Source organism: Somniosus microcephalus, chromosome 12, assembly GCF_052327205.1.
Source record: "Somniosus microcephalus isolate GS21.2 chromosome 12, FLI_Smic_1.0, whole genome shotgun sequence".
NCBI lineage: Eukaryota > Metazoa > Chordata > Chondrichthyes > Squaliformes > Somniosidae > Somniosus > Somniosus microcephalus.
In genome coordinates this window covers 108,881,907-108,899,029 of record NC_140998.1, presented here as the reverse complement: position 1 = coordinate 108,899,029, position 17,123 = coordinate 108,881,907, and the positions used below count along the sequence as shown (strand labels likewise).

At 38.8% G+C, this 17,123-nt stretch overlaps 1 protein-coding gene across 1 annotated transcript in view; it reads left to right on the top strand.

Annotated features, from left to right (window-relative positions):
- g2e3 (G2/M-phase specific E3 ubiquitin protein ligase) overlaps positions 1-14,171 on the top strand; it is a 105,596-nt gene extending 91,425 nt beyond the window's left edge. Inside the window, exons 13-15 of the mRNA XM_086003419.1 lie at positions 4,511-4,683; positions 10,087-10,301; positions 11,539-14,171. Of these exons, the coding sequence (XP_085859545.1) occupies positions 4,511-4,683; positions 10,087-10,301; positions 11,539-11,789 (639 nt within the window). The 3' untranslated portion in view covers positions 11,790-14,171. The remainder of the gene's footprint in view (positions 1-4,510; positions 4,684-10,086; positions 10,302-11,538) is intronic.
- The last annotated feature ends 2,952 nt before the right edge of the window (positions 14,172-17,123 follow it).

Genomic DNA, 17,123 nt, shown 5'->3' with positions numbered 1-17,123 from the left:
AGCAGACAAAGCTAGTATTTTTCCAATGAAAAACTGCTAATATGACGACAGCCAATCAACAACGCAGTCAACAACAGATTGCTCCAAATATTTTGTTAAATGGACTTGGCTGCCAACTTGAATTCTCACCAGTTGAGAAACTTAGTACAGGGAATAAGGTTTATAATTTAAAGACAAATTACAAAAATTTCAACAAGACTATTTATCTTAACTAAGCGGTCTAGGGTTTCAGTTCATGGTGCTTCTATTACTATCAGTTGAAGAGACTTAGACAGGTAGCAGACATTATCTCCCAGCATGCACTTGTATCTACAACTCCAGATGTTTTTTTCATTGGCAGCAAAACTGGCCATCCACAGACCAGGTCAAGGCATGCTGTTTGTAAGCCCCTCTATCTGTTAGAGAAGCACTGGCAGGACTAACGACCAGGCAAGCCAATTTTAGAAGCAGTGAAAATAACTAATATCGTTACTTTTAAATAAAAGTTGAAAGCAGTCAAAAATGAGAGAGCATGAACTTTTGAAAATTTTTGGTAAGTAACTTTGCTGAACAAACCACGTAAAATATTATATTCAAAGGCAACATATATTTGTGCCAAATGAAAATTTGCATTTTGATATGTTAATGTTTTTATTTTGTAATAATCACCAAAAAATCTATTAAAAATTCAGAAGGAAGTTTTTTTTACCCAGTGTGGTGAGAATGTGGAACTTGCTACCACAAGGAGTGGTTGAAGTGAATAGTATAGATGCATTTAAGGGGTGGTTAGATAAGCATATGAGGGAGATGGGAATAGATAGTTATGCTGATGTTGGACAAGGAAAGACTGGAGGAGGCCCGAGTGGAGCATAAGCGGCATGGACTGGTTGGGCCGATGGCCTGTTCTTGTGCTGTATATCCTGTGTAAAATTGTTATCGCAGCTGCATTTCTTCATTTGTATATTCAAAGAGAAAGCAAAAATAACTTCATATAACCAGTATATTCTGAAAGGACTGTACCATTATTTAAGTGTAGAGGAGGTGCTAAATAAAAGTCAAGACAAAGTCAAAAATCAAAACAAAAATTTAAATATGTTTACTTAAACAAAACATTTTAATAGCACTAAGTTTGATATGTTTGGTGAAGAATAAAACATCTCAATTAAATCTTTTCCAAGTTTAATGTTTCTTCATTATATACTGCATGTCAAATAGATTGACATTCTGCCTATTTGATGTCCTAGATAAAGAGCTGCTTTCCTCCTCCTCCTCTTTCTCCCCCCCCCCCCCCAAAAACACCTTTAAGACGGGCAGAGATTTTTCTGTTGTTTAACTATGGTATGTGACCAGAACAAATTTATGTATTCCACTTGCTGTGGGTAAGGAAAACACTTTGGTTGCTGGGCAGTAATCAAAATGACTTACAGTACTTTGCAGTCTCTTAGGCAGTTTCTCAAACTGCTTTCCATGGACTCCTGCCCAATCTGCAACCCTTCTGACTAATAGTGTTACCCTCTTTAAAAAGACTTGGCATGCTGTTCTTACAAGCATTAATGGCAGGTTCAAGAGCACTTAATGAAAGGATCAGGCAGATTTAGAGATGCAAAAGGAGATCTTGTGGACAATGAAGAGATACTAAATATTTGCCTCAACTTTTAGAGAAATGGGTGGTAGTGGGAGTAGAGGGTACAAGAGGAGGTGGTGAAGTAATTAGATAAAATATATAGTACTCGACAAAGTGGTGGAACTCCAAGGGAAATTATGCACCAATCCCTGATGGAAAGCATCTTAGAATGTTGAGGCAAGTCCAAGGAAATAAAAAAGCCAATCTTTCAAATATCGTTGGATATGGAAGTTGTGCCAGAGGACTGGAAGTTTGTGAATGTAGCATCTCTCTTCAGAAATAAGGGGGGGGAAAGTGAAAATCATGTAACTGTAGATCAGCCAGCCTAACGCATGTAGTGGGTAATCCTGTGAAGGCCATAATAAGGATTAAAATTAATACTCACTCAAAGACTTGGGTTAATTAAGGACAACCAGCATGGATTTGTAAAAGGCAAGTTGTGCCATACAAATTTAAAAGACTTCTTTGAGGGAACATTTTGATAAAAGAAATGCCGTGGATGTTTTATAGATTTTCAGAAGAAGTTTAAGGTGCCGTATTATTTAATTGGTAAAATTAAGGCACATGGTTTGAAAGGGAATGTGGCAGCATGGATGGGAAGCTGGTTAAAGGGCAGAAAACAGAATAGTGGTTAGTGGATGTTTTTCAGACTGGAGAGATGTAAGCAGTGGTGTCCCCCAGAGGTCAGTGTTGGAACAATTTCCCCTTTTTTAAAAAAAAAAATCAAGCTGGACTTTGGGTATAAGGGGCCACTGTTAAAATGTTCAGACAACATACAAATAGGGAGCATGGTTAGTTGTAAAGAGGACTATGCAACTTCAGGAGACATAGGTTAGTAGATGGAGCCAGATCAATTTTAATACAAAGAAATGTGAGGTGATAGCATTTTGAGAAGAAAAATGCGAAGTGGAAAGATACACTAAATAGTAAAACTTTAAAAGGAGTAGAGAGACTCGTGGTTCAGACACAGAAATTTATAAAAGACGACAAGTTGATGAAGCTATAAAAGCATATTTGATAAATTTGGACATAGAATACAAAAGCAAAGAGGTAATGCTAAATTTGTACAAATCATTTGGTTAGTCTGCAGTTAGAACATTGTCTACTATCCAGTTTTGTGAACCTTGGTGTAGGAATCTCTAGGCCTAATGAGTGAGGATCTTAAAGTAATGAATGTTATTGAAGAAAAAGTTCTGGATAAATTAATGGGACTAAAAGCTGACAAATCCCCATGACCTGATGGCCTACATCCTAGGGTTTTAAAAGAGGTGGCTGTCAAGATAGTGGATGCATTGGTGTTGATCTTCCAGAATTCCCTAGATTCTAGAACAGTCCTCGTGGATTGGAAGGTAGCAAATGTTAACCCCGCTATTCAAGAAAGGGGGCAGAGAGAAAACAGGGAACGATAAACCAGTTAGCCTGACATCAGTAGTTGGTATAATGCTAGAATCTATTATTAGGGATGTGGTAACAGGGAACTTGGAAAATTATATGACCAGGCAGAGTCAGTGTGGTTTTATGAAAGGGAAATAGTGTTTGACAAATCTGTTGCAGTTTTTGGAGGGTGTAACTAGCAGAGTAGCTAAGGGGGATCCAGTGAATGTAGTGTATTTGAAATTTCAAAGGGCATTCGGTAAGGTGCCACACAAGAGATTGTTGTACAAGATTCGGGCTCTTGGGATTGGGGATTGGTTAACGGACAGAAAACAAACAGGTCATTTTCAGGTTGTAACTAGTGGGGTGCCACAAGGATTGGTGCTTGGGCCTCGGCTATTTACAATCTATATCAATAGATGAGGGAACCGCGTGTAATGTATCCAAGTTTGCTGATGATACAAAGCTAGGTGGGAAAGTAAGCTGTGAGGAGAACGCAGAGGTTGCAATGGGATATAGACCCTTAAGTGAATGGGCAAGAAGCTGGCAGATGGAGTATATTGTGGGGAAATGTGAAATTATCCACTTTGATAGGAAGAATAGAAAAACAATATTTTTTAAAAGGTGAGAGACTAGTAAATATTGGTATGCAGATGGATTTACGTGTCCTTGTACCTGAATTACAAAACGTTAACGTGCAGGTACAGCAAACAATTAGGAAGGCAAATAGTATTTTTTTTTTTTGCAAGGGGGTTGAAGTATTAGAGTAAGGAAGTCTTGATGCAATTATATAGGGCTTTGGTGAGACCACATCTGGAGTACAGTGTACCATTTTGTTCTCCTTACCCAAGGAAGGATATACTTGCTTTTAGAAGAGGGTGCAGCGAAGGTTCACTAGATTGATTCCTGGGATGAGAGGGCTGTCCTATGAAGAGATTGAGTAGAATGGTCCTATATTCTCTAGAGTTTAGAAGAATGAGAGGAGATCTCATTGAAACGTATAAAATTCTTATTGGGCTTGACCGGGTAGATGCTGAGAGGTTGTTTCCCCTGGCTGGAGAGTCTAGAACTAGGGGTCATAGTCTCAGGATAAGGGGTTGGCCATTTAGGATTGAAACAAGGAGAAATTTCTTTACTCAGATGGTTGTGAATCTTTGGCATTTTCTACCCTAGATGGCAGTGGGTACTCAGTCGATGAGTATATTCAAGACTGAGATCGATAAATTTTTAGACACTAAGGGAATCAAGGGATATGGGGATAGGGCGAGAAAGTGGAGCTGAGGTTGAAGATCAGCCGTGATCTTATTGAATAGCAGAGCAGGCTCGAGGGGCCATATGGCCTATTCCTGCTCCTATTTCTTATGTTCTTAATTCAGCCATGAACTAATAAAACCTATTCAACAAGGGAGGAACATTTAAGTGATGCTCAAAGTTTCAATAAGAATTTGTGACACTGATTGATTGGGGGGGTCAACACTGCTGCTGGAATGCCCAGTGTGTATCTTAATTATAACGTATTATCATTTGTTTCAGATAAAAGAATCCTCAACCTTGGAAGAGTTGAAACTATCTGTCAATGAAAATGCTGACTACCTTTCGGTAGCTGGATGTTTAAGATCAGTATGGTCATTGGATGACAAGGAAATGTTGGTGAAGGATGTGTTGACCTTCCATGTGATCAGTCGAGTTCGCTCACCCTTCGAAAGGTTTGCCTTTACATACTGTACTTCCATTAAGTGTGTGTATCCACTTTAATCACTGCAACTGCTTTTGTGTCATTAGGCTTGTTGGAAGTTTGGTGAAAAGTTGCATTTGATTTTATATTTGGGTTATTGGGAATTAATTCTGTATAAATCACACCTATCTAAGATGTGGATCGGTAACACAGACTGTTTTACAGATAACTAAGCGCATGAGGTGATAATCATTAGCATTTCAACTTTTTTTTGTGTTTTTTTTTTAAACCTCTGTGTATACACTACTTTAAAACCCAAACATTTAAATATAGATCTTTGCCAAGTCCTTTATGTGAAAAATGGTCAAGAAATCACAGAACACAATGATCAGTTTTTATGGTTTGTTAAGGTACAAGTATAGAAAAACCTCAATTTTCCCTGCTAGGTTTGCATGGACTTCCTTTAGTTGCTGCCCCTGTGATTCTTGGCCCAATAGTGCATGCTTTTTGTTTCAGATAGTTTGCCATCAGCCTCCAGTGTGCCAGCTCTAGGTTTTAAGGTCTACATGGAATATCATGGGTCCTTCCTTGTGACTAATATTACACTTCATTATGCTGCAGGAAATTGTGACTCATCCTAGGGGTTATCCCAGTCTCCTGCTGTAACTCTAGTGGGAGATTAGCAAAATTCCCAGAGAAGCAGTGATATTCAGGTAGACTTGAGCCATTGTTTCTGGTAGAAGGCTGTCTTGAGAATGAGTATGTCTAGAATCATTTCCTCCAGTATTGGAGGCCTTGAGTGCTGTGCCAACAAAAGTATTCCTCCAGCTGTAGATCAGATGGCAAAATAACTAAAGGCAGGGATTATTTTTGGAAGATTCCATCTAAATGTGCACTAGATAAATTAACACTTTCTCTGCTAACTTGTGTCTAAACAGAAGGAATTTGGGCCCAAACTACCTTTTCAGCTTAAGGCTTTTCAACTTTTGAGGGATATAGCACATGCAGTGTCGTCCAAAACCAGTACTAAATATGTGGGTCTTCTAGTGTTGATCCTTTAAATGGACATTTTGAATCCTGAGGGATGAAGATGTTTTCCTGTGTCGATGGCTAATTGAAGAGATTATAGCCAGAAAATGATTAATGATTTCATGAAAGAACTGGTGGGGAGCTTCTAATTTTACCAATCTAGTGAGGGATGGCTTGTTTTGAAGCAATTGCATACCTTGCAATTATGCGAAGTCCAGTTGAAACCAAAGCTAAACGTGATATTGTGGACAACAGTCAGTAGACTCCAAAAAACTCTCCAATGACTGAGTATAGATTGAGTATTGGCTCAATATTGCTGGTGTGATGGTTCTGAAGTGCTCAAGAATCAAGAGGAGCTCGGTATGAATCTAGATGCTGATGGACGTGTTCTTTTGTTTTCAATTTCCACCATTCAGTTTTTTGTGTGTCAGCATAGAAAGGGCTGACTAATGGGGTAACCTAGGGATCTGTTCAGGGGCCTTTGTTTTTGATGTCTATTAATGATTTGGAGGAAAGGATAGTAACAAAGATGTCCATGTTTACTAAAGATGAAGTGGGAGAGGTTATAAAAAGTAGTAAACAAGTGGGCCATTTGGACAGATCTAGACAGGTTAGTGTAACATTGCAAATCCATGAAGCTGGAGAAGAGGAACGGACTGTAGAAGTTAAAAAAAACAAAAAAAACAAATGGGAGTAGTGAGGGAGAAATCTGGGGGTTTAGTGGAAAACGCCATTTAAATGGCATAATATTCAGCAGTAGTTTTTTTTTAAAAAGCAACAGGATTTCAGGATGTATAGCGAGGATTTGAGCACATGTCCCAGAAAGTGACACTTGGTTTGTGCAAAGAACTGATCTGCCCCTACCTTGATTGTTGTGCGCAGTCCTGTATACACACCACATGTGGGACATCCTAACCTTGAGGTGAATAGAAAGTTGATAAATGTGATTGGAAATTGAGGCAGAACTATAGGGATGTTCATATTAGGGAAAAAGTATAGTTTAGAGCTGATCCTTGTTGATGTTTTTAAGATCTTAAAAGGAAATAAATAAACAGGATTCCAGAGCAATATTTATGAACACATTCTACAGGGGCTATTGATGCACACTTAGATGGAAAAGCTTTAAAATCTAGCACAGTTAAGATGTAACTTTTTCACACACACTGGTCAATATATGGAATAGCCTAAATATATGTAGGAATGAGGGATGGTATAAATTTCAAGAGGGTGATGGATAATTTTTTGGCAGACAGGGTTATTGAAGGGTATGAAATCTGTGATCTTTGAAATCCACCTGCTGGATAGAAACGATCTTTTCTGGTCTTGTACAGACCTGTATTCATAAGGACTTTGGGACATATCTGAGGGGGATTAGTTAAGTATGTCTGGTGATGTCCTGTTCTTCTAGCATTTTCTTGATTGTCTTGGAAGTTGTGGGGGGATGGGGGCAGATTTTCCAGAGTTTTTTCTGAAATAGGGTGTAGTTTTCTTCTTTGTCTCCCCTAGGAGTTAGCATTACTAGCGATTGGGGAGGGCGGTGTGCAAAGTTGCAAAATCTAATAAATCGTGTGAGCATTGGGTCTTGGTCTTTCCTTTTTATTTAATGTTTGTATCTCTATAAATGCTAATGGCCTGTCTCACTCAGGAACAGGTGATTCTCCACATTACTTCCACTTCCTATGATTCTTTTGGTTGTAGCAACAACAAAAATGAGGAAAACATCATAATTCTGATAAACCTATTGTGGTTTGTAAATGTTTTGGTTTGCCAACATACTATTAGTGAACAATGTCACAATGATCTTACTACCTAGCCAAAGTGATTAGACCTGGTGGATTTTTCTTTGACATCCTATTGATTGTATTTCCCCCCCCCCCCCCCCTTCCTCCCCTCACCCACCCTTTTTGGCAGGTGTTGGCCAGGCAGAGTGCATCAGAAGTGTGGTCTGGCTGTCCAGGCTGAGATGCATCAAGATTTAGTGAGTCTGGTCATTAGTATGGCTCAGTCACACCCCAGTGCAGGCCCATTCCATGGCAGGGTCTTGCACTAGGAATTAGTATGGAATCAGGAATGCAGTTACAGCTCTAACAGGCTGCAGTTGTGGACCTGGCTGCTGGGCTCTGGGGACCTTCTAGTTACTATTAGAGAACAACAAGGAGAAGGCCTCAGCGAATAGAAAATTGTTGGCCACTTACCGCTTTGTTCTTCGCCTTGCTGCCTGGCCCCCTGAAACCCTCCAATCTGAGGAGGGGTTCAGTTGTGAAGCCCATTGCTAACTTAGAGTGCCACTGTAAATTGGGGTAATTCTGAGCAAATGAGAAAATAAGCATTGGGGTGATTCTGCAAGGAGGTAAGTTATCATGTTCAAGTGAAGTACGATGTAGAAAATTCCACACATAGGTAGTGAAACAAGTATATTGAGTGTGGCTGAAAAAGTTATCCTTCGACTTCATCCCAAATTTATATCTAAGGTGATCTTTGAATTCCCATTTCTAGCAGAAAATTACCATTCCTTGAAGTCCTCCTCATCCTCTTCCTGCTAAATCTGAATTGGAATATAGATTTAATTTGTGGATTCTGAGAGAACTTAACTGATACTGTATTTACAGAGCAAAAGCTTTTCATAAAGCTGGTTAACTTGTCTTATGGATCACAGCCAAAGAAAGATTAGTAAAATTTATGGTTGAATGTTACTGTATTATCACCACTTGGCAGCTAAGGAGCTTTCAGATAGGACAAAGTGGCATTCCACCCAATCTATGTCACCTTGTGGACAAACCTTAGTCATGTTTTAGCAACAACAACTACTTGCATTTATATAGCTCCTTTTAATGTAGTAAAATGTCCCATGGCGCTTCATAGGAGCATTATCAAACAAAATTTGACACAGCCACAGATGAGATATTAGGACAGATGGTCAAAGAGGTAGGTTTTAAGGAACATCTTAAAGGAGGAGAGAGAGGTGGAGAGGTTTAAGGAGTGAATTCCAGAGTTTAGGCCCAAGCAGCTCAAAGCACAGCCGCCAATGATGGAGCTATTAAAATAGGGGATGTGCAATAGGCCTGAGTTGGCGGAGCGCAGAGATTGCTGAGGGTTGTAGGGCTGGGGGAGGTTATCGAGATGGTGAGGCCATAGAGGGATTTGAAAACAAGGATGCAAATTTTAATATTGAGTCATTGCCAGACTGGGAGCCAATGTAGGTCAGTGAGCACAGAGGTGATGGGTGCATGGTACTTGATGCAAGTTAGGATATAAGCAGCAGAGTTTTGGATGAGCTGAAGTTTGTGGAGGGTGTTAGATGGGCAGCCAGGAGAGCGTTGGAATAGTCGAGTCTAGAGGTAACAAAGCATCCGTTGCAGCTGCTACTTGAGTCATGCTTTTACTAAACATTATTGTTTAGATCTATTAACTAACGTCAATTTGGTAGGACTGTTCTGGGGATGTTTCTTTTAAACCAACACAACCAAATTCTTCCTATAATAAAAGCAGAAAATGCTGGAAAAACTCAGCAGGTTAAGGAGCATCTGTGGAGAGAGAAATGGAGTTAACGTTTCAGGTTGATGACCTTTCACCAGAACTGGAAAAAGTAGAGATATACCAGGTTTTAAGCAAGTGTAGAGACAGAAAGGGGGAGGGGAGAAAAGAACAAAAGGGAAGGTCTGTGATAGGGTGGTAGGCAGGAGTGATTAAATGACAAAAGGGATGATGGTACAAAGCAAAAGGAGATGGTAATGGGACAAGTAAAGAAACAAACGATGGGTCCAGAAGAAGTGTAAATGGGAATAGCAGAATCGTCAACATCTCATTCTTCCTCCTTGCTGCTGAGTCAGGTGTAAAAACCATGTGCAGTGTACAGAACTACAGTCCCTCTTGTTTTTCCAAAATACTATTGTACTTGTTCTACCTCTGGGTTTAAAAATTGGTATGCCAGGCCAGTGGCGGTATTGTTATATAATGGAGGAAAGGACAGTTACATGCCCGGCATCTTTTTATTGACTTCCAAGAATATAGTAAAGGCATTCAAATTGCAATGTCCAAAATTAGTAAGTTGTGTGTTTATATTAAATCATTTTAATGAAGGTGTAAACCCATTTATTTTAATGCTTTTGTTGAAATAACAGGAATTTCATACAAAAAGGTGTTTGTTACTAAAATCGTACAGCATGCTTTCCAGTATCTTAATTATTTTCCCTGTTAGCAACTTGGCCTACTTCTTTAATATGTGGAGGATCTTTTCATTCAAAGATTGTAAACCCTACCATGCTGGTGATCTAACTTATTTCTGTAGTCTTTTTCCCCCTCTAGTGTTGATACTTGAAACGGGCTAGTGAGGCTTCAAATTCTGAATTTCGACAGACCGAGTTGAGCAGTATCACAATAATATTCTGCCTCCTTATTGTCTCAGGTTCCGTGAAGGATTGAAGGTTCTTGGTGTGTTGGAAAATATTCAGAAGTACCCAGAAATATTCTCTGAGCTGTTATGCTACAAACCTCAGAAGTTAACAGCAGAGACATTTGGAAAAGTTTTCTCAATCAACTTTTCACCAGATGGAAGTAGCAGAACAGTTGCAGAATCTAGAGTGATCGGCTTTTGGAGAGATTACTTAGCAGATGCAGAAGGTATGATTATGATTTTACAGTGTATATTTATGACTCACTGCTCTCTGTACAATCACCAGCATCTATTATGTACAGCTGAAATAATCTAACCTCTTCCTCGTAAAAGGGACTGAAGCAAAAATGGTGTTGGAACCAAATGAGTTAGTTTCAGTTTTGGGCTGATCCTGTCAAAGGACAATAATCATAAAAGATGATTAGATATATTACAACAAGGAGAATTTGCAGAGAATCCGTTTATCACCAAGATGTTTTGCATTAGATATATTTTAGGTATCAGGTGATCATTCATAGTTGCTCATTCTTTTCCATCTTTGGAAAGCAGTCTCTGACCATTTGCAAATTTGCTTGAATAGATCAAAAAGCTTGCATGCTTTCTGGTTTGAGATTTCCCAAAAGTTATATTTTCCTTCACCCAATCTTAGTGATCCTGGAAGAAAGAATGTCTCACTTATACTTTTACACACTACTAGTGAGAATTCCGTTCACATCTGCAACACAAGGTGCAAAAGCACTCCAGCTCGGAGATTGGAATTGAATCCCTTGTACTTGGATTTTGTCTAGTGCCACCCCAAAGCAGTGTAGTACTTGTGGGGGGCGCAGGGGGTTGCTGATGTGATTGCTCTGTTTACGGTATAGGCCCAAAGACACTTCCAGACTGTTGTAGCTAAACCTTCTTGAAGAGTAGTCACAAAACACAGGGAATAGAGATTGATCTAGAAGTAGCTATCTACTTAAATTCGTGGCATCAAGGCATATTAGGCAGGTTCTACTTGCAAATTCAGGCACTGTATTTTATCACGTAACGAATTTAAACAGCTTGGTTACAGTTGTATGCAACATTGTGTATTAATGTATTTGAGCTGTGAATAATGTGACTGACCATGTTGCTTGGAGAGCAAACCGTTATTTTGATTTCAAAAATAAAATTTCAGAATACATTATCCACCAGAAGGAATTTTTCTTTTTTGTTGATTAGTTAGTTACATATAGGGTGGGAAATCTAGACTGTAACATGTACAAGACACATTCATCCCAAGAAACTATCTTGTATTTTTAAGTTTAAGATCTTCCATTCTATACTGAATACTGGCTCTTTAGCATCACTCAACTGTGTTGTGGTACACAAAAAATCAACAGTAATCAGCTGGTTTTGATCATTTGGGCTACTGGCCAAATAGATCAGTATAACCATGTTCAACTGTACATCATTTTAGTGAATTAACTTTTTTCTTTTCAGATGGAACAACTAAAGCTTCTTTTGAGGGAATGTTGACTTTTGCAACTGGTACAAATGTCATTCCACCCATCAGCTTTCATCCTGTCCCCTCAATTAAATTCTTGCATAGTGATGGAATAATTCAGTACAGATTTCCAACAGGACAAACGTGCCTCAATTGTTTGAATCTACCGATGTCAAAAACATATGAAGAATTTAAAGAATGTATGGATTTTGCTATCTATAATACACCTGGACTAAAAAGGAAGTAATTCAGTAAAGATTTTTCAATCAACTGTTAAATTTTGTATGTTAGTATGTAGCAATTTTCTTTCTGTATTAGAAAATTAGTTATGGAAATCTTAGTTTTTAATTTACATTTGTTTAGCAAGGCCTTGCAAAAAGTATTTGAAGCAACCACAAGTTTACAAGAGGAAAGGGGTAATGAATCCTCTTTCGGGAACCCTAGGGGTGGAGCGTCTTAGTTTTACTACACCATATGCTGGGAGGGAAGCAGAAACTAATGGGGAATTGCCAGTGTAACAGCAACAACTTGTATTTATATAGCACCTTTAACATGGTTAAAACATCCCAAGGCACTTCACAGGAGTATTATAATACACAGAATTTGACACATCTGCTTCCTCCCAGCATACAATGTTGTATGCTGGGAGGGAAACCGGTTTACACTGGTGCTTCCCATTAGTTTCTGATCTTGGCTGCACCATCAGTGAATGGAGCTTGGTGGACATGAGGAAAGGAACCTGTACAGTATCTCTACTTGGGCAGCTCTTTGCCTGGAAAGTTACAAAGTGTTGATGCCTAGTAGCAACTCTGCTGTCTTTTCTGGCAGATGGGGTGTAGGACAAGGGGAACCTAAGAGGTGAAAGAAAAAAATAGAAACCGCAGGGAATTTCAAATTAATTTCAAAAAAATATTCAGAATACATTCTCCACAAGAAGGGATTTTGCATTATTGTTTTGATTATTTCATAAGCAAGCTTATGTAACATTGCTTTATTACCTGGTTTAAAGAGTTTTTAAAAAGTCTGTTTGCATACGAAATCCCACATGTACCAGCAATAAATTTATAATCAACTACACGTGGACGGTATGTACTGAAATATTGCCTCATTGCAACGTGGCTCAAGAATGCAACATTTGTAGGAGAAATACAATGAAATGACATTTCTGAATTTTCTAAACTTTAGTAAAATGGAATTTGCCAAATAGTTTGAATGACTTGGAACACTTCAGGTTTGTTTTGTGTTTACTTTTTAAATGAGGAATTTGAGGTTTTGATTTGTACTTGTACATTTTTTGGAGCTTTTATTCACTAGTTTTTCCTATTGTTGCCTGAAAGTATGTACTTTATATTCTAATATTTCTAACCTTATAACTATCACTATGGACTATACTTGTAACGTAAATAGAAATTACTTTCTAGTGGTAACCCATTTAGTTTTCCCCCAAAAAATCATCTTTTATAAAAGTTGTTTAGAAATTGTTAGATATATTTAAAAAGAATTCATTTCCAACAAAAAATGAAAATGTTTTAACAGTATTAAAATTAAAATAGCTTGGTGTTGGCAGCATAAGGGTTCGTTAGGTGCTTATATTGTAAAATGTTTGTTCTTGTCTGGTGCATTTCTGTGAAAGATACTGCTTCATAAGTTGAAAAGTCTTCCTTGCACTGCACTGGCCTTTTGCATTCTATCCAACTTGTTACTAGTTGCTCTTTGAACACGGATTTCTAGTCTTAGTAAAAACAGTGGGTGAATCATTCAGTGTTACAAATCTATGTTTTAGATTTGAATAAAATTCATACAGCATGCCATTAGTCAAATTCATACTTCTGTAAATTTTATCTATCCCATAACATTTCACATTGGGAAACCATTCTGGAACTAAATTTATCTAAAACAGATGTAGTTCAGTATGCATTTGAACAAAAAAATTAAGTAATAAATGAGCATTGCGTAGATAGCCTTTCAGAAGAATATAGCAGGACTCCAAAAGGAAAGGAAACTTAATAAACACACCTTTCAGTACAAAGAAGACTAATGCTAGTGAAGTAAAATTCATGTAGAAGAAATAGTATGATGAACATGTACAAATTAAGTATTGTCTGAATATGGTTTGTGAATAAAAGAAACTATTGCACTTGCACTAGCTAGCTATCCTAAACAATTATCCACATGGTTTACTTTTACTGCATCATTGTTGAGTTTGACTTGCTATTATCAATGCATAACCTATTTGAATTGTACAGAAATATAGAGTAAAACTTTTCATACCACTTGAGGGGTTTTGATCTTTTTTTCCGATAATTAAAAAACATGAAACAATTGCTGAAACAGTTGGCAGTGAAGTGTGATAACCTCATCAGAATAAAGTATGTTGTCTGACATTGGATTCTCAGATCTCATCATTTTAATTTTCTGATGTTAAAAGGAGTTGTCATTAGCTGATTATGGATAAGCTGACCTATTAATAGACTTCAGCTTTTTAATGTTCAAATTGTGAGGACATCTGTAATATGTGATGTAAAAATTGTATTTTAATTGTAGCTGGATGGAGTCTCAATTAACATGAGCATGTTTCCATGTGTTTGCATAAATAATAAATTTAAAGAATTTACATTTTTTTCTAATGCACTTCAGATTTTTTCAAGTTCTTTTGTTTCAAGAAGCCTGAGAGCCATGATTTCAAAAGGTAGGTTTTTAATATTGTGCAAATTTGCTGTAGCTTTGAAAGTTAATATCCTAGAATGGTTCAAATAAAGTATACAGCACAGAAGAGGCCATTTGGCCTGTCAAGACTTTGCATGTCTTGCTTGCAGTCAAACTTATAATGTGCACTATACCAAAATTTAGTTTCAAATTTAAGATGTGCTCATATTGCCCTGGTTTCCACACTGTTAACTTGATGCCTTGGACGGAAGTAAAGTTTTCTATATTTTGCCTCATAATTTGGTACAGGTATGAGGTTAAAGTAGCAAACAGTCAGATTTCTGAGGTGGGCTTCTTTGCACATTTGACTAAGACTTTAATACATTTCAAGCATGGAGTGAAATAATGACCCTGAATTTCCAATCGGAGGCTTCCTGCATGCGGGTGCCTCCGATCGGAAAAAATCTACGCACGCACTTGCTGGCTCCATAGGTCCCGAGACTTCCGTTCCTGGGCCTCTCCTGGTGCGTGTGGGCAGAGGCCCAGTATCCCAGGGGCGCATGCAGTTCGCAAGCGTCCCTGGGGTCATGTGGGCCATGAGGAACCAATCAAAGAAGGGAACCACCCGTCACACTTTTGACAGGTCTCTATGCACAGATCTGTCAAAAGTATGAATGGGGATCACTTTAAAAAAGAAAGTTTAAAAAAAATTATTTAATGTTTAAATCTCTTATTTAAAATTACATTAAATATTTTAAACATTTAATTTTTTGGAGAAGTTTTTTTTACAGAGCTAAAAAAAAACTTACCTTTTAAATTATAAATGAGTGGAAAAAATTGGATTTTTAAAAACTCTTTTATGCTGGTAAAAGCAGGCCTTATGCCGGCTTTTACCAGGCATAAGATTTTTAAAAGGTTTTCAGCGGGTGGAAGTTGTGCAGAAAGCGGAACTCCCTGCCCGCAGAGGCCCTTCTCCCGGGCAGGTGGATGATCTGTCAAGAGAATTCTTGACCGATCGCAAGTGCCGGGTTTCAGCGTATGCGTTTCGCATGCCTGAAACCGGCACTTGCGAGGCCTGTGAGGGTCGGAAAATCCGGCCCATTGGGTCTACTTTTATTTGTCAATCACATGCTGATGCCAAGTTATTATAAGTCTTCAGTGTATTTAAATAACATGCAGTTCACTTCCCTGTCAATTTAGGACAGGATCATACTGCTGTACACGCCTACATGGAGTGGGCAAAAAGGATAGCTCCAAATGCAAAGAGGCAGACACTTATTTAATTTTTTTTTTAATTTAAATTTAACCAGTACCCTTTTAATGTGTATTCCCCATAATTTTGCCTTTGTTCCGTTAGATAGTGGATTGAACTGTAAATTTTATATATTAATTGGTTGTAAGATGACAGGAAATCAGCCAACTCTCTCTCTCAACCTGGTTGGCAGGTCAGGTTGGGGGGTGGGGGGGGGGGGGGGCGATCCTGGTGAGGGGGCCTCGAACAGGCTGGCAGTGGAGTTTTTTTTGTCTGCCCAGAAAGAGCACCTGTGGCCCACAAAAATTAAAATTTCCTAGGCCTTTTATAGACCACAGGTTAGGCAGCTCAATACTTGGTGCACATCATACTCACCACCCATTCGTCCTTGAGATTTGCAATTGGAGCCCTACAACTGGCATAGGACAATGATTTGCACATTTAAGCAGTCTTGCACCTCTTGATATGACCATCCCGACCAATATCTTCAATCATTCCCCACTCCGTGCATCCTGGCCTGGCCCACAGTGAGTAGCTCTCTCCCTAATACCCGCCAGCTCTGCTTTGTTTTTTTTTAAACTCTGAAAATTGCTTGCAATTAATTTTTGGGCCATACTTTGATCCAATATGGTCTTCTGGTTTTGCCTCCCAACTCTGACCTGCCTGGGTTTAGCATATTGTTGCCACTGGTTCCAGCAGTGTAGGCCACTTCCTCTGATTTCCAAGTGGAGCTGGAAACTATTCAGCAGTGTTTGATTCTCTCTACCTCCCCCACCCCACCCCCTGACCTTTTAACTTTCCTCCAACCTTTTGCAATGCTCTAACTTCACCCACTCCCCTCACCACCATCTCTAACCCTGCCCTGCCTGCCTCCTCGTTGCTACGACCTCAACCCCTATTCTACCTTTTTTGTCTATAAACTTCAGAAAGTTCATTAAGCTGAGGGGAGAAAAACAAACAGGATGTAGGAGAGATTTTCAACTCTTAAATTTTGAAGCCAACTAATTATCTGTCCTGTGGTTTGCTGACATTTAGAAAAGGTATTTGCTACTTCCTTATACCTGTGAGGCACATTCTAATTTCTAACATCCATGAGATAAAAGAAAGGCATATACTGTCTTCATTCTAATTTAATTTTTTTAACACAAGCTAAACTTTTAAAGGAAATAATGCCTCTTTGAGGGAAACTGGCCGAGGGAGCCTCTTGCCACACACTCTTGGGAGTCAATGGAAGGGTGAGGTGAGTGACAGTGGGGTAAGGCAGAGGGGGAGATATAGGTAATAACAGAAAATGCTGGAAATACTCAGCAGGCCAGGCAACATCCGTGGAGAGAGAAACAGAGTTAACGTTTCTGGTCTGGGACCCTTCATCAGAACTGGAAAAAGCTGGAAATGTAACAGATATTAAGCAGGTGCAGAGACGGGGGTGGGGGTTTAGGAGAGGAGGAAGGAATTGGAAGAACATGCTGTGAAAATGTTGCAAATGGGAATGGCAAAATCATACTGCATGAAAAATGGGGGCAGGGATTATGATCTGAAATTGTTGAACTCTATGTTGAGTCCGGCAGGCTGTAAAGTGCCTAATCGAAAGATGAGGTGCTGTTCCTCGAGCTTACGTTGTGCTTCATTGGAACCGTGTAAGAGGCCGAGGACAGAGAGATCCGAGTGGGAACTTGTTCTCAC